A 22,897-nucleotide genomic window follows, 5' to 3' on the forward strand; every position below is an offset into this window, starting at 1 on the left:
CCCTGTCTCAATAGATGCATGAACATAATAAACATAATAAAAGAGTCTTGCCACATTATTACATCATCATTAATTCTGATGCATCCAACAGGTGGTGGGCGTGGCCATCTTCTTTGCACTCATTCTGAAGACAGTTGCAGTGGAGGAAAGTGAGGAGGTGGAGTGGCTGCTGGAAGGTGAGCACGGTACCCATGATGCATTGCGGTACTGAAATACTATAATGCATGATAGTGCTTTGAATTAGCCACAATGCACTACAGCTCTCTGAAGTAAATGTCGCCTCTAAGCTACCCACAATCCCTCACAGCCTATTGCTCTACACACAGACTAATTGCATTTCTCAGACTCTTTGCTGCATCTTAGCAGTTACTGTTCACAGTTCCTGGGGATTGCCATGATATCACTGTTCTGCTAATTGCTGACGATTTGCCTCTGAGGCGGGGATATGGAGATGACTGCAGTCTGTGTGATGCCGTTTCTTTCACAGAACAACGGGAGAGATGCAAATCGTATTGTCGGAGGGTCACACCTTGAGAGGCTGCGTTGAAGAAGCATAATACAGAAACCTACGCACCACTTCACGGAGATTACTCAGGCAGAGTGTATAACGCCATTCCTTCATCTCCTGAATCTGAGAATGCTGGAAAATTCCAGTACTGTGAGTCCAGGTTTTTATTAACATGAGGATAGTGAGTTACCAACATTGTTTGTACTAAATGAATGAGAGAAATTAAGTGAGAGGTTGATTTTGAATAAACACTATTTTCAGTGCTCGCAGAACTGATCATGTAAATTACCAAACCTACTGCATTTTATTCATCCTTATTTATTTACTGAAATTAAGTACGCGTTTTAAATAGAGAGTGTGGTGTGATAAGTGGTGCACCATGTGGAAATGTAATGTACAGTTTAGACACTGTTATCCCTATAGGTGCACAGAATTTTCCATAATGGATGAACTGTACTGTTCAGTCTAATTCAGCTTAGTTCCTTGCCACAAATGTCCTGGCTTTTACTTGGTATTGTTCAGTTTGACTCAGTCATCAAGCTGGGTTATAAATGTTCATATTTCCTCGTTGCTTTAATGTCTCTATTTATTGTACTGTAGCAGTCTCATTTGTAGACTTACCGATACCACTGTTAAAGGAACTATGGTGAATAAAATTGATTAATTGATTAGATAAATGTTCACCTCCGGTTCTGAACACAGTATCCACACGTGATTAGCATCATTCACCACCTTTGATTGGTCCCTTGGTTGTGGTCACTCAAACTCAGTGTAAAAGTACGAGCATCATGGTCTCTTCCTCCATCATAAACCAATGAGAACACGCAGGTTTACAGGGCGAAAGGGCAGAGAAAGCAAAATTAAACACACACAGCGTCGTGTTGAGCTGCATTAAAGCAGTACATATGCAGCTAAAGCGGGTCAGTGGAATCACACAGCTCTGGATGCTGTGGTTTCCATCCATCCTTTCCCCCCTGTCTTTGGGAACCCGCCGCCTAGCGCCCATCACCATGAGCTCACACAGAGGAACATGAACACAGCTTTTCAAGAGCCATAGAGGTACATATCTGGAGTATTAGTGTAAAATACTTTTATAAGCGTGTGTATGTGTGAGTGTGATGCTTATTGTTGTTAGTCTACTTTGCTACATTTCAGAGAGAAAAATTATTTTCTTTGCCACTTTTTTCCTCCTAGAAGTCCACGCTGGTAATGAGATTACTCAAACTTGTCAACATGAACTCGAGACCTCCAGAGGGTCTGCGAGGTGATTCAATGCACGACAAAAATTTGTCTGAATTTGTCTTATGATTCCACAAGAGAGATTAAAAGGGGGTTATTTGGGCCATTTTCCAATTTGAAATGAACACCATGATCCAAGTGATGCTGGTTTTTACAGTGCCCTTAACTACCTGATCATTAGCTTTTTGTCAGTTATTAGTTGAATCTGTCACAATATGAGCCTGTCTCTGACTGAACTTTTGGGGAGAGAAAAGCAAAAAAAAGCTAAAGAAGGCAAAACACACAACGTCAGGCTTCATTGCTCTCACACTCTGAAAATGTCTTCCATACTTGCAGGGGTATCAAAACATGGTCTGTTTATGAAATCCATATTCTTTTTACATATCAGCAGATCTCAGTGTGTACCCTTCTGACATTATTTGGCCCTTTTGACATTCTGTAAAGGGAAAAAATGGCTGCCTTGGACTGGTAGAGAGGAGAGGGACACGAATGCTTGTTTTTAAATGCAAGCAGAGGCACAGCATTGCATGAACCAGCAACGGCAACCCTTTGGGCTGTTTTGCAAATTAGGACACAAAATAAATTCAAAGAGGAGCAGTTAATGAGAGGTTTAGGCGTGTCCTGCATGATGAATTCTGGGTCACATGCGTGGCCCACTTTGAAAATAACCACCGCATATAGTAGGTGTAAGATTAGTCCTTTGTGAGGTCTAGCCATCTGGGGCCATAGATCTTATTGGAAACACCCCTGTTCCTGTGATAGAGATTCTTCATTCAGTGAGCACGCTCGGTGCCAGAGCGTAGCTGAAAATGCACCGGGCCTTCAGCATGCGCCAGGGAAACTCACGCAAGGCAGTCTGGCAGCTTTTGCAAATCTCATGTTTATTTTCTGTTTTGGAAGCTTCCTGCTCCTCAGTTCCAGCTGCCACAATATAAAAAAGCACATCCTGATTGTCTCGTACTCCTGTGCGCTTAATTACATTAAAGGCTTGCCGGTCTGTCTTTGTGTCTGCAGTTCGCAATAAGAGAGTGATTCCTCCTGACCCAGACTGGGCGGTGTCCATGAGAGGGGCAGGGGAAATGTTAATGCTGACCATGTCCTTTCCCCTGCTGGGGCTCAGAGCATCAGACTGTAGTGGAACACTACAGGCAACGGTGAGGCAAAGTGGTAAGGAGTAGGGCTCGTAACCGAAAGGTTGCTGGTTCGACTCCCCACTGGGGCACTGCTGTTGTACCCTTAGGCAGGGAACGTTTAGATACACAATTTACTAAGTAAATACCCAGTGGAATAAATGGAAAAAATTGTAACCTACATGTATGTAAGTTGCTCTGGATAAGAGTGTCTGCTGAATGGTGATAATGTCATGTAACACCTTGGTGAAGGGCCGCAGCTGGGGCAGGGTCGTAGATCATGGGTATGAATATGCAGTGTCCTCATCATGTCTTATGTTATATGGGAAGCATTTTTCCTCTTTAATTCAGCTTCTAAAATCAGATTGTCCCACTCTCCCTCGCCCCGCACAGCTGTTCCCCCTGCTCACAGGTCAGTCTCCATGGTGATGGTGCATGGTCTCCACTTCAATCAGTGGTAGACAGAACTGTGTTTGGATATATCCTCGTCTAGGCTATTGCCAAAACCCTGTTGAAGAGATCTCAGGGAGGTTTTTCTTTTAAAAAAGAAAAATGCTAATTGTGAGGGCTGTCAGGAGTTTGAGACTGGTTGGCCATGTCAAAGAATGAGAGACTTGCTGTCCCCTTGGGTGTTTTTTTTTTTTAATTTGCAGTGACCATTTCAGAACGGAATGAGCTGCACCTGAGCTCACCAATCAATAGGACCTCCTTTCCAGGACTTAGTATTAGCTCCCTGTGTTTCCTGAAAAGTAAAGTTGTCCGACTCCATGATGCAGCTCTCACTCACTCTAAGAAGACCAGGGCTTACACATGGATTGGTCAGCACTCAACAAAAACCTAATATTAACAATCCAAAACTTTCACTGCTGTTGTGGACAGGCTTAAATAAGTAAAAGTTAATGACCTTAATGACATAATGAACAATGGACAATGTCTGACAATCAATACCAGCTAGGTCTACAGTTAGACCCCAGGTGGTCAGTAAAGTCAAGCATGTGGCATAATGAAACACAAACAGAAGTTTCCCCTGTGATTGAAGTTTCTAAAATAGCCTCTGAGCTCAGCGTGCTCCTGAGACAATCTTAATGAGAAGCGAAATGTTTCCAAATTGTAAATTGCAAATCAGTGTGTGCATGTAACTCCTTGTGGCATCAGAAGACCTTTTTACGGGGAGGTTAGAGGCGCTGTCCTGGCGGGGTACGGTGGCGGAGCTGACCCCTTCTGCCACCGCGGTCAGATTGCTTTGTCACCGGTGGCTCATCTCCACTGCTGCCCTGCTGCGCCTTCATGTTCAGAGCGGCACCAGAGAGAGGGGTAGAAGCAGCCCCCCCTCCCTCCTCTCAGCTGCCAGTTTGGGTACTGCATCACATCGAGATTTGTGGGCAGCCACCTGTGGCTCTGACTGGCAACCTGCTGGCTCGCGGTCCCTTTCCACAGTGCCTGGCGCCCGGCCCGTTTCTCCCCGCTGCTCCGGTCCAAATTCTCCAATCCCGCTGTTCTGGCCCTGTCCAAACTGCTCATCCTCTACTGTGGTGTGAGAGGCGGGGGGGAGTGACTGAGCTTGCTTTGACTGCGCAGTTCTGCGCAGCTGCAGAGCCTGAATGGAGCCCTCTTTGGATTGACGGCTGTGTTGTTTGCTCATTCATTAGGTGGTGTAATGTTTGGTAAGGCAGAAAGCTGAGGAAAAGGGAGCCCTGCTTCTTTGAGGTTGAGTCAGTCACTGAGAAAAGGGTCTGGCCTTGACTGATGGTCACAGTCACATAGGAAAGACACATGAGGCATCCATTTCAGGTGCAGGCTGTCACTGCCGCCGCTGCAGCCAGTGAAGTGCGGGTTCTGGTTTGCAATGTGGCCTTATGTCATAATGGGCATTTGGGTTTAATTCTTCAGCCTGGCTTACACACCAGTTTCCTTTCCACACACACTCACACACACACACACACTCACACTCACACACACACACACACACACCCTCTCTCCAACTCTCTCTTTGAGTGTTTTTCACTCTCCGACTCTGACACTCTCGCTGACTCTCTCTTTGACTCTCTAACACTCCCTCTAGCTGACCCTCAGCCACTCTCTCACTGACTCTTTGACACTGACTCAGACACTGTCTTTGACTCTTTGAGTCTCAGACTCTCTCTGACACTCTCTTTAACTGTCTGACTCAGACAGTTAAGTTCTCTCACTGACTCTCTTTTTGACTGACTCTCTCTTTGACTCAGTCTCTGATGCTCATTAAGGTTCAGTTGTGTGGAAGCAGCCCCCACCACCTCTCCCAGCTCAGCTAATCAGCTCGGATTTGCTCACTGGATACAGCAGCCAAACGGATTTTTTCCTCCAGTCAGCCAAATGAATCATTTTGCTTTAGACTTTTGTCTTGTCTTTCAAATCCTCTACCATGCTGTCTTTTGGGGTAGACACCCACACACTTCTGAGAAACCACTCAGCGTTTTCAGTAAGCAGAGGAAAGTGAATTAGCCAGCGTAGGTGGCAATTTCGACCTTGTAAACTCATCAAATAAACACACTGGCACTCTATGGAGGAGGAATTTGTTTCATGCGCACTTTAAAACGCAGATGGAGTTGTAATGAATGCTCTTTGAAAGTGAAGGTCAGAAACAATGGCAGTCTGTAGAGGCGAATGCTGACGTGAGACAGCTGCGTCTATGCAGGTATTTGCAGGTGCCTCTCTGCACCCCCACAAGCAGACGTGTAGGCTGACAGCTACCCGGTCACTTTCCCAGTGTCCTTGGGAGCAGCCATGTTGGAATCTCCTGACCACCGCTGTGACCCAAGCCAACAACACTCCCAGACCAGTGAGTGTGTGCATGACACCATTCAAGTCCTACCACAAGTTAACATGTGCAACCTGACTAGACAAAGGAAGCCAAGTGTTCTACCACACATCATCCAGCTATTGGGAAGCTTTCTGGCCACAGCAGATCAATACTGATACAGGCCCCCCGGCTGAAAGATCAATGTGTTGTATCAGTAATGGATAAAAGGCACAGGTAGCTATCCCTCACTAGGAGTTAACCTGTTGAAGACGTGTCAGTTAGGGGTCAAAGGGAGAGATCCAGCGCTCAACTGGACGAACTTTCTGTTTGTGTGACCCTTTACCGGAAAATAAAACTCCCTGTCTGCGTAGCTCTGTCCCCAGCGCAGTGAGGAGGTTGCAGCCATGGGAGTATTTATAGTGAGAAGGCAGAACGCTGGTATGACAGGGATGCACCGGACAGGACAGTTACGCAGAGGCTGTACAATGACAGAGCCAGAGCCACGGCTGAGTGACAGGGCACCGCAAACTCCGAGCAGCACGGTGCAGCAACACTGTCCTCACACAAAACACGCAGGACTGGGCTGCGGCAGCACCAGCCCCCTGAAGCCCATCCTCTCCTCCATGGCAGGGTGAACGTCTTTGCCTCAACTTTGCTTTTCATAGTCTGCCCTCTAGTGGCAGCAGTGGAAAGGAGCATCTTATTTCTTACAAATAAGTTTTATGCATTACTTATTCTAAATTAGGCTGGTTTCGCTGAGCTTGTTAGGCCAGACAGAAGATAACAGAACTCACTGCTAGCTGCTGTGTGTACCTCTGAGAACAGAATGTAAAAAGCTAATACATAGTGTATGCTTATAAAAATGACATGTAAAAAAAAAACAGCAGACCTCACTGTATTTGTGGCCTGACTGGTGCCAAAATGGCAGGGGGATGCTTGCTCATTACAGCCATAACAAAAAGAGAAGATCTAAGCATAACGGACACATTCCGTTAGGTGAAAATAAAGGACTCCAGACAGCCATTTTCATTTCATCCCCTTTATTTAACATCATCGTTTTAGTTGACAGGAGGGAAAATATTATTACTGTAGATATTGTCAGTTTACCTTTGTCAACAAATATGGAAATACAATAAATTCTCTTTTTGAGCAAACACTCTAATGTCTTTAGCACTTCAAAACAAAAAGATGGATCAAATGGCAAAAGCTGATCAAAAGATAAAAGGCTTCCATCTGTGGCAGGACTGTACTCACTAGCAAATGAGCACTCAAACACAGGCAACAGCACAGTCCCTAAGCCTGCAGAAAGTCACCACAAACGCTTTTATCAGTATCACAAATCCATATTACAGATGCTCCACGCTGTTACCAAAAATATTCTATGTGCTCAAACACTTCAAAAATAACCCCCCTAAGCAATCAACTTATGAGACAGAGTCAGACTGAATTCATTAGGATACTTACAAAGAAAAAAAAACGGTCAAATTTATTAATATAAATGAGTAACTAGAATAAGCCGGACAGAGCATGCAAACTCACAGAACTGTCACACGCCCCTCGAGCAGCAAGACCAAAGGCAAACTCAGAGTAGTGGCAAGTAGCTATATATTAACTTAAGGAGATTTCAACAGTGTTTTATTCCTTACACGCTTAATTTGGGTGCACACATGGCAACACACTTGTAGTGTAGTGAAGAAGTATTTTGGTATCTGCTCAGCTTCCTTTCTCCCCTTCAGTTTCACTTCAGAATGACTTCCCTAGCCAACACTCTGCACTTTAACATCCAATGAGACGCGACAGAGCAGCAGGCTATATAAGGACAATAAAACTATTAACATTCAAAAGAAAATGAGCCCATCGGAAACTGCAGGAAAAACAAAAAAAATCCACAACACAACAGATTAAAAGATTAATCTCTGTTGCGGTCTTACTAGACACTTGGTTTACACGCCACATCTTTTTTGTTCTACATATAAAACAGATTAATTTCATACAATCTGAAGCCGTTTAAACTTTCAATCATTCGAAGCCTTCACTCCCCTTTCCTTTTGTATCACACCACGCATGGAAAGAATGGCCGTTTCTTTGATATCTTTTTGTCAAATTCAAAATACAACGCACATGAAGCAGATGCCTCGCCAGTTTAAGACTGTGGGCCTAGAAAATTGATAGAATGTTTATACACAGAGAACTGGTTATTCTAGTTTAGGATACTTCTCAGATGGAGGAGGACTAGTAACCTGCTGCATTTAGAGAACAAAATGGATCCTTCAGGGTACTGAACAGACTTTTTAAAAACTTTCCTACAGGAAACTGGTGGCCATAATGCCCAGGAAGCTATGTTAATCAAACGTCAAAAATCAAGTTTCCTTTTTTTCATTCATTTTATTCATTTGTTTAAATAGGCATCTTTTTTTCCCCATGGATTAAGCCCTTTGCTTCTGTGACAGCAACTCAAAGAAATACATACAGAATCATAACATGTGACCCAAATCAATGACTGGTGAAACACCATGTAAAAGTTGAGCTGTGAAGAATGTATACATACAACATATAAGCTTAAGAGTAAAAACACTGAATCTTACTGGATTAACACTCACGCTGCAGGACATTCTTTGAGCGGGGTGACCCCACTGTGGACTGATATGTTTGCCACACGGTGTGTGTGTGTCCTACACTGTCATACAGCCAGCTTTTCTCATTCACAAAGATGTCTGCATCACAGTTATCAACAAGTGTTTTCAGGTGTCCGCACATGCTGACTATAGCCTTATGTCTCCACTAGATGGCACTGTGTGACACAGTAGGCACCATCAAAAGGCCATTAAGCGTCCAAAGTGCTTATAAAAGGGGTTCTGGCTGGTTGGGAGTTGGGAGTAAAAAGCAGCTTGGTTGTCTAAAAGCTTTGAGGATTGTTAGGCACAACTCAATAATAAAATGTGCCTTTATTTTGAGTAAGGGAAGTGAGGTCATTTGTTCACAGGGTTATCTTAAAAACAAATTTTATTCTAAACATTCCCCGTAGCCAGTGAGACACCATTCTGTGCTGATCTAAATTAAAATAACATTAGGGTCTGTAAGGAGAGGTGTAAGGACAGTGACTAAATCTTTATAGCAACAGAGTTCGTATCCTACATTGACCGGGGTTTCCCCCTTCCTGGTAGCCGGAGTGAGAGTACGAGAGGCAGAGCGCTGAAGAGTTAAGTCTTCTTCTTCAGCTCCTCGAAGCGCCGTGTCAGGTCGTCGAAGTCGATGTCGTCAGAGGGCGCAGAGCTCCCGCCGAACGAGGAGGCTGGGAGCGTGTCGGGAACTGAGGGGAGCTCAGGGAGGGCGGTGTCGTTCACCTGGGAGGAGGAGGGGCCAGGACCTGACAAGACCAGAGAGGGAATTTAAAGGGGGCAGCAGGCTCCATCGTCAATTGAATGTCTATATTTGCACTCCAGAACTCTCCGGTGGCAACCGCAATGACTGCTTTGTTACGCGAGACAGCAAATCAGATGCGAACAAATTCCTTTTCACATACGCCTAAATTAAAATGGACCCCACCATTCACAAAGGCCTTTTCACAGTTCATTCAGTTTTAACAAAGACCTTTTACATTCACCATAAGTGTCCAAACGAATGAGGAGGTATGGGAATCCATCTCAGAGAAGTACATTTAAACCAAACCCAGTGGGGAAAAAAAAAAAAAGACGAGAGAGAATAATATTCTATTCTGGCAGTGACAGACTCACTTGCTACCCTCTCTCAATAACTTCACTTATAAATACTTCATACAGAAACTGCAAACCACATTCCTGCAAAGAGCTGTAAATGAAGTGACTTAACTTACCAAAAACCTGGGGAGGAACAGAGGGTTTGACGGCCAGATCATCAATCTGAAAAGACAGACAGCTCCTTGTTCAGGCAACAGTCCTGTGCTTTCACTCCTAGATTTATCCGCTTCAGAGTTAAACACATTTAACAAACACAGGGCGAATCTGAATATCTAAGATGGTGTGTAATGGTAAGCGCTTGATGTTACTGGTTACTGTTGAAGCGAGCAGCAGTGAGCGCGAGGTCAGAATAGCGGGTTCGCGGACTCTCGCGCCAAAGCCAGTGCAGACGCCAAGCGAGAGCGAAAAAAGGAGCTGGAACAAACTCTGCTTCCCTGTAGGGCGGACGGCCTGGCTGTCTGTCCGCCTGGGGGAGGGGGCCACGTTCACTTACAGACTCGTAGGTGGGGGGGCAGCTGGGCAGCTGCGGGGGCTGCCCTCCTCTCACTGGGGGCTGGAAGTTGCTGAAGCCGTCGTAGGTGCCCACAGGGCCGTTGAAGGGCTCCTGAAGGGACAACGAGTCAGAAAGTCAGTCTCACTGCACTAAGGGTCAACAAAAGACAACAACATCATCATCTACTGCACTGTTCATCATTGATAGACATATCACCTGTTGACTTTGTGTGCAAGTTACTGTGAGACATTTGGGGTGTGTATAAAATAGCACGTGCCACTTATGCTGCATGCAAGTTACTGTGTGACACTTATACTGTGTGTAAGTTGCTGTGCAGCATTTACTGTGAGTGTAAGTGTGACACTTAACCATGAGTGTAGGTGACTGTGTAACAGACGGAGTGGAAGCGGGCGTGCTTACTGCTCCTTTTGGGGGTGGGTAGTTGAAGCCGATGGGCATGGGCATGGGCATGGCCGCTGGGGGTGCGGTGAAGCCGCCCCCTCCTCCTCCTCCTCCCCCCGGCTTCTTGCTGTCACTGTTCACATCTATGAGGTCGGCCTCCTCGCCCACGCACGCTTCAGGCTGTGGCGAGAGAGAAACACTATTGTACGCAGCACGCAGGTGCTGACCATCTCAGCAGGGGACAGGAGGGGCAAGTCCATTACAACACAGCATTAGGCTGTTATCTGAAAACTCATCCGTAGTTTACCTTACAATTATCATCAAATGTGTACAGCTAGCTGGAGCTTGAAATCAATTTGACATTTCATAGCAAAAAAGAAAAGTGCAACAGGTATTTGAAAAGGAACACCGAGGAAAGTGTTTGGTATGGTCTTGCCAAGTGCAGAGCCTGGTGTGTCTATCCAAACAAACACTCTCCTGAGGTTTTCCTTCCTCACACAGGGACGCAGGAGTAATTTCCACGAGGAGAAAGAGGCGGCTCACCCTGACCATGGCGTCCGGCTCGTAAGGAACGTTGTAGTTCTTGGCGATCTCAATGAGGTAGCGCTCCACCAGGATCTTTGGCGGGGCCTCCACGCTCAGCTTGTGCATGAGCTTTGAAAGAAAAGGCAGGGTGTCACCGAGGGCGATTACACACAGACTAACAAGGTCCACTGACAGCAAAAAGAAAACACAAACAGGACTTCTTCAGGGCCTACCCTGTCATTGACTGTTCCGATCTGGTTTGTCCTGCACAGCTTGCCGTACTCCTTGCTGTATTTCGCACACAGCTGGTCAGACACCTGAACAAGGAACACAGAGTGTATCAGAGCCAAAAGGCAGCAGCATTTTATTGTAGAACACTAAACATTACCACAGCTATTGTGAAACCAGAAACATACTGTGCTGGCTCAAGAGGACTTAATCTGAGATTAAATTTGGTTCTCCATATAATTCAGACAGCACTGTGCCCTGTACTTACAATCTTAAGCTCTGAGACTTCAGACTGCAGACGAGGTGCAGCCCAGATGAGTGTGGACACTGCTTCCTGAAGGCCAGGGTCTAGCTCTCTGCCAAGGGGACAAAAGATTGGTTCGGCCTGAGTAACACTTTGGAAGTATATGCTGAATGTGTGTGAAAGAGCCCTCTCATTATTCCATCATCCACTCATTCACTAACTATTTAACTGGTGCCATCTGCTCATTGGGAATGTCTGTACTGTAGTAACCTTTGTCTGTCTATCCAGGTAACCGTTACCTTCCTCTGTGACCCAAGGGGTAGGAATGTGACCCAAGGGGTAGAAATGTTGTCTGTCAGTGTATTCACTAACAAAATGCTTTTGCTCCACCTTCATGGCAGTTAATGCATCTTACTAAGATGGCTTTCTATTTTCCTTTGGAGAATCATGGCTGATTAAATAAATGAATAATTGGTAACATGGATTTCAGCGGTGACCCTGAAAGGATAAAAGCGCCCTTCCACACATGTGGAACAGGTAGATGGGCCCGGAAGATGGGGGCGGTGGTGAAGAAGAAGCCCAAAGCCGCCCCGCTCACTCACTTCATGGACTGGATGAGGCCGAAGCGGGCCAGCAGCAGGTCGCAGTACAGCTCCAGAATTTCCATGGCCTCCACCAGGTAGTCCTCCCTGATGATGTGCTCCACCCGGATACGGGCCCGTTCATCCTTCCCCGACGACAGGTAGTCCGCTATCTCCTTCCGTGCCTTCTGGGCTAGTTCAGCTGGGGGACGGGGGGGGACAGACAGAGAGAGAGAGAGAGAGTGAGCATTCACTAGATCTGCCTTCACTGATCTACCAACACACAATACATATCACAATAACATACACTGTTCACAATATTGGTATCAACTGATCATTAAATAAATGATATCTATCAGGGCTATTTTTTTCTTATCAAACACATAAACACCGCTGCCCTGGACACCTGGAACAGAGAGATACTCACTTTTCTTCTTCTCCAGCAGCTTGAGGCGGTTGATGACCAGCCGGAGATTGACTCGAAGTCTCTCTGCTTTGAATCCACCACCGAGCATGATGGACAGGTCACTGTAGACAGAAGTGGAAACTGTCAATCAAATCACGTTACAATCAGGGGCAGCCCAGGGAGTTACGGGAATTGAACGTTTCTAAGAAATGTTCGCAACACAAAAATACAAAGACAAAAGCCCAACAACAGTTAAGGCAATAAGATTTTTTGTGATAGTCGGGGAAACCTGCAAAGCAAGAGAAGGTAAATCCATAACAAACAGTTTCAGGGATATGGAGTTTACTTTCGCTTGGAGTTTAAATGTGGATTGTACATGGGGAAAAGATGCGCAGAAGCAGAAGCAACGGACTTATCACAGCATGCCGGGGAAACACAAGAAGCTAATTCTGAGAGCTCAGTCGGGAACCGGATTTGCAAGTTTGACAAGCCAATGATAGCTAATGAAAATACGACAAAATCTAGTTTAACAAGCCAGCAAGCGCGCTAATCGCCGCAATGATCTGTGACTTCACGGAACAGACTGACTCAGCCTCGTCATGCGCACCTGTGGATGACATCACTGTTTGGGGTGAAGCACAGCTACAGTAGCCAGCTAGCCAACGGAGTTTAAAAACAACAGAACGTAATAATTCAAACCGCTCAAACTTTCATCTGGAGTCCCAGTTTGCGTATCTAGAGCAAATTATAAGACCATTAGCTAACCGCGAGCACTGCAAATATTAAGGATGGACAGCCGTGCATTCGATCAGCTTTCCTATCAATTTTTCAGATTTGCTCAGAAGTCTCACCGGCAAAAGGCCAGCTAGCAAGCGAGCTAAAGGGTATTTTGATATCTAACGTTCACACTACCTGACTAGCTACGGATTATACACAGAACAGCTGTTTAGCCATGTTAACTAACAAACAATGTAATTAAATAGCTGCGACAAAAGAACTCTTCATTCTGAATTTGACACAGTTGTGCTGAAGGAAACACTCTTTCCCTTTAGCTCGATCGCTAGCTAGCACATAACCTCGCCACATTATTCACATCACAACTGCTCAGCCGGACTAGTTTGATGTGCATCACCCCTGAAAACATTTTTGCCAGTCTAGCTAGTCTAACGTTGACCAGCTCCCTAGCCGGCTAATTTAGCTAGACTAGCTCGATGACAGACTATCGAGGAGCCTGCTAAAAAGCAAAGCTATTAAAATGTTCTAGTTTTAAGAAAAACCAAATGTACCACTATTTAATATAGCTACAGTACATATTAACGACGTTTTTTCATTGTTTCAGAGCGCTTTCTCATACCAGGAAGTGATTTGCTAGCTAGTCCTAACTAGCAACAATATAGCATCAAAATTCACAACCATACAATATACAAACCGATTTTTGGAGAGATAAGAAAATAGCACATGTTACTTCAAGAATGAGATCTGAACCATCATATAGCTGAGCTAGAGACATGCCACATTACCTTTCACGGTTTCGTTCCTGAAATAGCCCTTCCCTGCTTTGTCGAATAGTGTTTATTTCTTTCTCTTCCGCAAAATACGTTCTTGCGTGTGACGTCGGATGACACGAAAATTTGCGGCAAAGATAGTGGAGGTTACCAAGACGTACAAGTCCTTCCCTTTCCAATCGGAGGGACCCCCTTTACCCCGCCCCCCCGCCGGCCTTGATCGCATTGTCTCCGCTAGATGGCGGGTATCACCCCTAAGCACCTCCATAGCGCCAGCCCTGCTCAAAGGAAACATGGATTTCACTGAGCTGTCTATCTGGCATATATATTGAAAACCTGTGTTGTGACAGTGTGTAAATTGCAGGGCCACTATGATTAATCTTATAGCCCCTTCTAATCCCGATCCCTGTTTTGTCTATGAAATTGACGTCATTGGAGGAAAGGAACTGGGATTGGTGGCACGCACTAGATTAGCACATGTGCTTGACTCGCCTTTAGAGTGGATTCATCAGGGCTCTTTTCCCTTAATGTAAAACCAATCTGCCCCCTTAAAAGAAAAAAAATATGACACTGGAATCCAGTGTATAAATTCTTGCTATCGGGTATGAGGAATCACCGAAGGCAACAGCAATTTAGGCAATTGTTATGCAGTGGAGCCATGTGGCCTGTCACAAAATACAAAATAAAAGGATGTAACAGATTTTTTTGTTTTTTTTTCAATATTCCTTGTCAGGAATTTTGTATTTCTCTCATCTTCATTTCATTCCTATGTCTCTGAAACCACACAGTTCACAGGAAAGCACTTTATTCTTTTGGAAAGAGGATATCACAGGGATATTGGAACAGTTGTTGTGACCTGTCTTTGTATTACTCTTTACAAGAGAATGTAGAAGAAAACAGGAAAGCATATTTTATGGTTATACTTATATTGATATAACACATGTATTTTTTTGAAAAAGTGAGATACTAGCTTAAGCAGTACCTCCCAACAACCTTTTTTTTAATTATTCACAAAGATTATTTAATTTGTCTGCAAAATCTGGGAGCAGTTTTGAACATATACAAGAAACAAACAGAATTCTCACTATAAAAATAATTTTAGCTCAGCAACAAATTTTGATGTAATTAATTACATTTGAAAAGACATCTGATGAGAACGTGATTGGCTGCTGAAACATTCTAACTAGTAACCAGTGATTTATTCAGATTTGTACCTTTTCTTTGTAAGTAGCTCTAGACAAAAATGTCTGCCCAGCTGTTAACTGACATTTCTGAGGTTTGCTTGATTTCTGCAGAGAAATGCTTTTCTGGTGGGTCACCGGCATTAGCATTGGTAATATTCAGTTGGACAAGGTTCTTCTCTTGTACTGGTTCTTGGTTTATCCTAGTTAGCTCTTCCATCTTGCAGCTCTACCACCAGGGTCCCTGTGCCTGTCCTGGGAGCCTCATCTGCAAAAAAATCATGTAAAAACTCTTCATTGTCTTAAAATAATAAGGAACTCATAGATATATCTGCACATATATATGCACAGGAAGTTGCTCACTGCTGATCTTTCTGGAAGAGAGTGGACAATGGAAGCTGCTCTTTTTGTGTCGTGAGGCCAGTAGTCAGAATCCGCTGCGGCCACAGCAGTCTGGGTTGTTTTGTTACACACTGTTTCTTTTTGCCAGGACTCTAGCAGACAGTCTTTGGTCGGGCCTGCAATGGCCATAAGTGCCAGGTCGCCTAATTCATGATCTTTAAATACTCTGTGATTTACAGCAGTTATCGGGGTCAGCTCCGAAAGGCAGTTTTTGTGGTCCCACCTGCCTTTTCATCTCCCCCTTTTCCCTCGAATTGCTCTCACAGGCACCACACGAGAAGCCCAACTGTCTCCTCTGTGCCATTGTTTTTAAATGAAACAACTTGTCATGTATATGTATTTATTGATATTTATAAATGCGTGTGAGTGCATATTTATATATTTACACACAAACACACACTCACACATACGCGCATGCACGCGTGCACACACACACACACAAACGTATGCCTGCATCCATACTGCGTGTCCGTATGTATATGTGTATATGACTTTCTGCAGCCCACAGCCCACAGTTACAATGTAACACCAGTTTAAATTACTGGAAACCTACCATTATCGATGGCCAGAATGAGAGCCTCATATTTGCCATCTTTGACAAAGGGAGACTCTCGGACCAACGGGCTCTTGACTTTGATGAGTCCCGATTCTTTACCAACACTCAGCCATCCAGCAGGATCGCTGGCCACTTTATACCTAAGAGAAGAGCCATCAATGTACCATCAATGTGTCCCTCAGGAAAATATCAGGGACTATTTTCTCCATGCCGGTGTGTATTAAACATTGCATTAAATTCGCACTAACCCTATGGTCTGCTTCCTTGCTGAGTCTGGATCAGTAGCTGTATACAGAATTAAGTCACTGTCACTAGTCAGGCCCTCTGGTTCGACAACCACCAATTCAGCTGGATCAAAGACCGGAGCCTCGTTCACATCCTCCACAGTTACGATGACGCTGACATTGGGGGTAGGCTCAAAGCGGTCACTCTCCATGGTGACAAACAAAGTGTATTCGTTTTTACGCTCAAAATCCAGGCTCTGGAAGGAGAAAAATACACTGAGGGAGTTGAAAGGCAAGATGGAAAACAGAAAAAAATGCAAAGAAACAGACCACACTATTGCTGCATAGTGAGACAGAACAGCATGGAGGCGATTCACAATAAAGATGGCTGTAAAATATTCGTACAAAGCAGTATTTCAAATTCCAAACACATAGAGCTTTACCTTAGCTGTAGTAATAATTCCTTCCATCTTGCTGGACCCAGTGCTGATTCTGAAGAACCCTTGATGGTTTCCGCCGATGATCCTGTATGTTGGTGTGTAAGGTTCATCCTCAGCAGTTACTTTCATTTTTACCACCAGTGCACCCACTTTATTCTCAGGGACAGACACTGTGTACTGCCAAGAGATATATGTGTTTTACGTAAATCACTAAACACAATCCAAATATAGCAGCTTCAAAAAGATGTTCCTGTATAATCCATTGACTGTACATGTCTCTCCACATCATGGAAAATAAAATCTTGATATCTGTCTTCAAGAACCTGAAAACAAACACAAATGACAGTTAAGCTTACTGAAGTCTTCTCAAACTGAGGAGCCATCCTGTCTGTCACTGTGATGATGGCTGTGCAGGTGTTCATGAGACCATTCCCCTCCAGGTCAGCAGCTTGAATGACCAGTGTATATTTAGGGTATTTCTGGAAGAGGAATTTAAAAAAAAGATTAGTTTAGTGCACGCCTATACTATATTTAGGGCACTTCCACAAAAAAGTCACTTAAGAGTGATTTGCACCGAATGGACTTTCAAAAAGATTTTTTTTTTTTCAGTTCAGCTCTGCTTGATTTCAGACCAAGGAACTTGAATCAACTGCCGACAAATCAAGGTAAAAATTCATGTTTCGGTCTCAGGCTACTACATGCTCACATTGTGACTTTACAGCTGAGCTCTGATTACTTGCCATGTACAAGCAGCAGAAGATCTTTGAAGGAGAACATGAAGTGTCTGAGGACAATGTCAATACATCATTTCACAAGTCCTATCCATGTGTGATTAAGTCACTGTTAGAAGTTTCTCACTGAACCCCAAGCACAAACCACATTTCTATTCCAATGAATGAGTCATAACTAGGAGAAAAATTATCTCTAGTCACTGCAATGCTTTTCTAGTGAAAACATACCTCTCTGTCCAGTCCATCTGAATTCAGTCGAATGACTCCAGTCACAGGGTTGATAGTGAACATGTTGGGCTGTGGCTGCTGTGGCTCTTGGCTCAAAATGGCGTATCTTATATCAGAATTCAGATTCCCAGGCTCATCTTTATCAATGGCTGTTACCTTCATAAACTCAAAACCTAACAGATGAAAATGATAAACACAGCAAATAAAAACAGTTAAAACACTCAGAAATTATTCTTGGATAAAGCTTTGGCCGTTGAGAATCCCTGTCAGATCATTCAAACAAAGGGATTCACGTATTAATATTATAATTATAGAACATGGGTTTTCATTTTTCTTTCATTTTACTATTTGGCATTACAATGGGGAAATAATGCTACCTGTCCTTGATACTTTAGGAATGAAGCCCAGAAAGGGATCCTGGGTAAATTCAGGCTTGTTGTCATTCTGATCAATTACATTGATAATAATTTCCATGGGGTCCTCAGCCATACCATGACTTGACGAAGCATGTGCAAAAAGCTGTAAATAGGGGAAAACAACAACAATTAACCTCAAGAAACCTCTTACGAATGTCCAGTTGTGATGAAATTCAGGTACTCTTAAGAAAACCACTCACCTTGTATTTGTCTGTTGTCTCTCTGTCCAAAGGCTGAGTCACATAGAGCTCACCGCTGCTTCTGTCAATGGTGAAAAGCCCAACAGGGGCCTCATTTGCACCAGGACCACTGATGCTGTACTGTATTTTAATCTCTTTATCATTGCTTGATCTGATCTGTAAATACAAACACATTCACACAGACTGAAATTAACACCTTAAATGAATGCCAACCCACAAATGCAGGTATATTTTGTGTTTGGCAGGTTAAAGTTCAAGAGTTATTAGTCATCTAGAGGGTGCCTAGTTTGTTACAAAAAAGATCTACATCTACTATGTTACTCAAAGAACCTTTGCCTAAATACACACTCCATTTTAGTCCAATTCTAGTCCAGTTATTTTTTTTTAAACTGAGTCAGTGGCAGGACCCAACAGTCATTTTCCACTTGTTGGTCATGTCTGTGTGTAGGCTGTGTGTTGTCTGATCACAAGTTATGTATGGCAGCCAAATGCCAATTTTTCTATTGTGGGACTGGTTGGCTTGATTCGACATTGTGTCTATCATAATGTATATTTTGATAACTGGCTTTACTATAAATTTAAAAATGTGGAGACAGTAACTAATTGGCCAAGTACAAACACAACAGAGAAATGACTATGCTGAGAATGGTGCATGCCATCAAAAAGAGGGAAAACCCCTCTCTGATTTTGAGGGGCTATGCGAGTAATTTGAATCCAACTTCATCAATTCTTTGTGTAGGCTACTTAGATAATGTCTGCCTGGCTAGCTAACTAGTAAGGAAACTACCAGGAAACTTTTTTTTGTGATTTAGCTGTTAGTTGTAAAGTTATCTTGCTGCCTAGTGCTTTTCGCTCATATGTTACCAGATGTGTGCAAAATCTACTTAAAATGACCACTTAAATAACCACTGTGAACTTCAGACAAAACCCAAATTAGAGCTACAGTCACATACGTGCACCATCTTCTTAGGGAAGGGGCCTCTGTCATTCTCTGGAAAGTTGATGGGGGGTATGACCCAGTCCCTCTTCCTCCTCCTCAGACCTCCTGAAGACTGTGGAAACATCAGCACTGGGACAGCTGGAGTAGGTTCAGCCTGAGGAAGCAAAGAACGTTAGCAACTTACATGCTGCAGGAGTAACAGCATTACACACAACAGCGCCTGCTTCTTTGCCAGCCAAATCTGAGTAAGTACTATTAAATAACTGATACACGCTCAGTAACACAAATAAGAAAGATTGTTAAATTGGAAGCTGACTGGTCTCTCACTGTAATGGAAGGAGAGTGACACATTTAAAAGGGACCCTGTGGTTTGTACCAAATAAATGGCTGTACCAGCAACAAACAAAACAGTTGACTATTAACTAAATTTGAATCAAAACTGGCACTGGATTTTTAAGGAAAATGGAATTCAATCTCAAGAAAAAAAAAATCACTAAAAGAAATAAAATAGCAGGTGAGTGTAAAAGGGGAGGGGATGTTTAATACTGAAAGTCCAATGAGTCTCTGCTGTCAATCAGATCTGGCTTCCTGAGCCATAGTCCTAACCTGCTCAAAGGAATCCCTTCATCAAGATTAATTCTGGGTGGTCACTTGCTTTGACTGAACTGCACAGCTGTTCTGATAAAAGTCCAGTCCATGTTTGAAGCCTGAGAACACTGGGTAAACGTGACTACTCTTCCCCACCAGCAGAGGGCGCTGTCATTCTGTAGCAAACAGAAGAGAGGCCAATCATGTTACCTGCTCCTGAGTGGCGCTGTCCGTCTCGCTGTGATGGTGATGGCGATTCTGTCTGTGCTCATGCACCACTGTGACCGTGACTGTGTTCTTCTTGCCCTTGGAGTCCCAGGCGTGGAGTCTGAAGCTCTTGTGTCCGTCATGCAGGGTCACAGGTCTCTTCACACTGACTGTTCCATCTGGATCGACTTTAAAGCGGGAATCCTCTGAGAGAAAAGGGGCTCTCTGTCTCCCCTCGCAGGCAGAGAAACTCACTGCAATAGTTAGTTGCACATTTGTGATTACAGTACAAAGACATACTATAGATGGCTAAGGACACCAGCACATCTGTCCAAAAGGAGACAAGAGCAACGCTACAGGACAATATCTGTTTTCTCTTTTTGCACAAGGGTGAGTGAAGCACCTGTGTGGATCGCTCTTCATTTTCTGATGGTTTGTCCCTATTGTGAAGGTAAAACATGAACACACAACGACTGATAAACAAAGTTAACAAACTACTGGTGAACACTGAAAAAAAAACAAAACAGTGAAAAAGTTAAATCAGCCACCACACACAGGTGGTTTTAAATGAGACCAGTTTGCTGCAGTTGTCCATTTCTGAGTGCATTGTCATACCAGCCTCCTCACCTTTTCCCAGTACCCTTCCCTTTTGTAGATGTGTTCTGTCCACTTTGAAGGTAAAATGGTCTGAAGTGAAGCCAGGCTGGCATGATGAATATTCACACGATGCAATCAAAACCTGCAAAGAAACCCTTAGATGCACCTGAATAGCTTATGTACTTATCCAGATGTAAAAAGATGTAGAAAGATTATTGTAAACAGATAGTCACCTTGGATAAACTGTTCATAAAGCAATAAATGAATGCAGTAATCATATTGTGCTATAATACAGTATAATTATTAGTGTGTAATTAATAGTTATACCAAACACTGTCAAGTAGCATATGTTAACAAAAGCTAAAAGGTAAACCAATAAGACTCACCTGAATCAGTACAAGAATTGGGCAAAACACTGAACTTCTGAATCTCCCCATTGAGATTAGCATATGGACCAAAATTTTTTACCCTGTATTAGTACCATCCAACTGACACTTCCCGGACAAGGGTCTGATCTTTTGGTTACAGAGCAGACTTTTATCTACTGAATGCCCTCACCTCATCAAATATTTGTCCTACAATCACTGGTGTGGGTGTTCACAGTGTATTGAAAGCAAAAAAGAGTTGAAATGCTATTTCTGATTTTTGTCCTTTCTTTCTTTTCCCTCTTAACTCACATTCATTAGCCTGTTCCCATAAGTTGAATATTGTATAAATATCGATTTCCTATTATTAGTTTTTTTTTCCTAATTATTAGTTTACTTTGAGTATGAGAGTAACAGACTTTGTGCTTTGTTGATTTTGTGGACTCTGTCCTGTATTAGAGATTCCCCTGCTGGTTTATAACTTCGTGGTATTCTAATCTTAATTTTCTTTCAGTGTGTCTGAAACAACACACTAGGACATTAGAATCTGCAAGGGAATGTCTGAAGTGTTTAAAAGTTTAAAGAGGTTTAACAAACAATCAAGAGTGTCTTTTTGCACAAACATTCCTCCCACACCTTATGATATGCAAATGTACATTCAAGCAAAACAGATGACATCATTCTCCAGAATTACCATTATTTGTGTTCCACTAAAGTGGTCTTACGGGGGGAACATGCTTAAAAATTGCTTCATATCACGAAAGTGAGGGTCATTGAAGGAGACAATGTTTCATGCCCTTGTCATATTTGAGGCCTTTGACAGAGACCCTGAAGTTACTGGTGAACGCTTTCATTACCGTAAACACTCCATCTGAAAGGGTGGATGTTTACTCTTCTTTCATTTTCTGAAAGTCAATAGAAAAGGATGCCAAAGGCCACAGCTGCTGCACGTGGCACCCACGCCAACATGGTGGTTATCTTCACTTTTAGGCCACATATCCCCTGTTATCTTCATGTTTTAGGCCACATATCCCTAGCCCGTTTCTCTCTCAGGCCAAATGGCAGTGTGTGGCCAGCACTCCACAGGCTGAACACACCAGCAGTGAAAGACTTTCTTGCACCAGGCCCCCTCTCCCCGTTACCCCTCCCCCACCTGAAGAACTCATTGTGAGGTCACTGTGATAGCAGCATAAGCCCCGCCCTTAGCTCCGGCTCAGATGCCTCATTTCTTCCACTGCTCCTCACACAGCAGAGTGGCGCAGCGGAAGCGTGCTGGGCCCATAACCCAGAGGTCGATGGATCGAAACCATCCTCTGCTAACTGTTTTGCTCACTAACCTGACAGGTGACAGGTTCCAAACACATGCTGTCTTACTACTTAAATAGAAATTGTAAGGGATTATAGTAATGATTGTAGAAAAATACATCCTTGTACATGATATGCTAGTTTGAGGGAAACTGATGCCCTCTGCTGGACATTGCAGGCAGTGTTGATTAACCCCCTATGAGGCCTCAGCTCTGCTGTTCATGAAGGTTGTAGTTGCAGTTAACTGATAAAGAAAAGACCCAGATAGCACAGTAGTTTTCCACCATGGTGCAATGGGAGTCACAACACGCTTGTACATGGCACATGTATCCCAAAAACAGGCCGTCAGAGATCAGCACAAGTGTTCACCGGCCAGGACAGATCAGCACAAACCAGTAAAGGTCAGAAGTACCCAGAGCAGTCTCGACCAGCACAGGTTATCACAGACAGGTTTAAGTTCACCTCAGGACAACAACGGCTACTATCAGAGGCCAACACAGGTTATGTCAGACCCACAAAGGCCTGGTCCAAAAATGGTATCTGACCAAAAGACTGAGGCATGGCAAGAAATGCAGTAATGAGCCAACTAAACACACAAACACATGGACACAGCAAAGAGAAAAAAATTAATGAACAAATTACTTAAAAGAAGGAAAAACCTGAGGGTGAGTAATCTATAGGGGGCGGTGCTGAACAAGAAAACAACGTTTTGCTACTAGCTCTCCTCTGCGTACTGCAAACAGAGACACCTGGATTTACAC

General features: G+C 43.7%; 2 protein-coding genes and 1 non-coding gene across 4 annotated transcripts; 1 reads left to right on the plus strand and 2 right to left on the minus strand.

The window, feature by feature from the left end:
* Positions 1–6,679: 6,679 nt before the first annotated feature.
* LOC118787900 (IST1 homolog) lies at positions 6,680–13,850 on the minus strand. 2 transcript variants are annotated; one of them, XM_036543655.1, is made up of 10 exons: positions 13,772–13,850; positions 12,273–12,373; positions 11,867–12,047; positions 11,289–11,376; positions 11,026–11,109; positions 10,811–10,921; positions 10,286–10,447; positions 9,866–9,976; positions 9,489–9,495; positions 6,680–9,023 (listed from the first exon to the last, which is right to left on the minus strand). In XM_036543655.1, exons 2-10 carry the CDS (start codon positions 12,358–12,360, stop codon positions 8,857–8,859), a joined length of 999 nt encoding a protein of 332 aa, XP_036399548.1. In that variant the 5' UTR covers positions 12,361–12,373; positions 13,772–13,850; the 3' UTR covers positions 6,680–8,856. The 2 variants fall into 2 exon arrangements, with proteins under 2 accessions (XP_036399548.1, XP_036399547.1); XM_036543654.1 differs by having other exon boundaries at positions 9,489–9,534.
* Positions 13,851–14,792: 942 nt separating this feature from the next.
* On the minus strand, positions 14,793–20,964 carry LOC118787898 (cadherin-1-like). Its single transcript, XM_036543653.1, has 12 exons — positions 20,853–20,964; positions 20,497–20,608; positions 19,873–20,123; positions 19,088–19,228; positions 18,135–18,290; positions 17,896–18,037; positions 17,519–17,691; positions 16,916–17,038; positions 16,563–16,736; positions 16,144–16,376; positions 15,893–16,035; positions 14,793–15,205 (listed from the first exon to the last, which is right to left on the minus strand). Exons 1-12 carry the CDS (start codon positions 20,913–20,915, stop codon positions 15,141–15,143), a joined length of 1,776 nt encoding a protein of 591 aa, XP_036399546.1. The 5' UTR covers positions 20,916–20,964; the 3' UTR covers positions 14,793–15,140.
* Positions 20,965–22,078: 1,114 nt separating this feature from the next.
* trnam-cau lies at positions 22,079–22,150 on the plus strand. The gene has a single exon. It is a non-coding gene; the product is annotated as a tRNA-Met (tRNA).
* The last annotated feature ends 747 nt before the right edge of the window (positions 22,151–22,897 follow it).

This window comes from Megalops cyprinoides, chromosome 13 (genome assembly GCF_013368585.1).
Source record: "Megalops cyprinoides isolate fMegCyp1 chromosome 13, fMegCyp1.pri, whole genome shotgun sequence".
In the NCBI taxonomy this organism is placed as follows: Eukaryota; Metazoa; Chordata; class Actinopteri; order Elopiformes; family Megalopidae; genus Megalops; species Megalops cyprinoides.

What these genes read in the sequence shown, in the direction of transcription:
- LOC118787900 (XM_036543654.1), bottom strand. Translation starts at nt 12,360, where the DNA reads ATGCTCGGTGGTGGATTCAAAGCAGAGAGACTTCGAGTCAATCTCCGG. An exon ending in AAGTCTCAGAGCTTAAGATT is followed by an intron (nt 11,110 to 11,288) that starts GTAAGTACAGGG and finishes TTCCTTGTTCAG; the next exon opens with GTGTCTGACCAGCTGTGTGC. An exon ending in TCGGAACAGTCAATGACAGG is followed by an intron (nt 10,922 to 11,025) that starts GTAGGCCCTGAA and finishes TTTCTTTCAAAG; the next exon opens with CTCATGCACAAGCTGAGCGT.
- LOC118787898 (XM_036543653.1), bottom strand. Translation starts at nt 20,915, where the DNA reads ATGCTAATCTCAATGGGGAGATTCAGAAGTTCAGTGTTTTGCCCAATT. An exon ending in AGACAACAGACAAATACAAG is followed by an intron (nt 18,038 to 18,134) that starts GTGAGTGGTTTT and finishes CCCTATTTACAG; the next exon opens with CTTTTTGCACATGCTTCGTC. An exon ending in TCCTAAAGTATCAAGGACAG is followed by an intron (nt 17,692 to 17,895) that starts GTAGCATTATTT and finishes TTCATCTGTTAG; the next exon opens with GTTTTGAGTTTATGAAGGTA.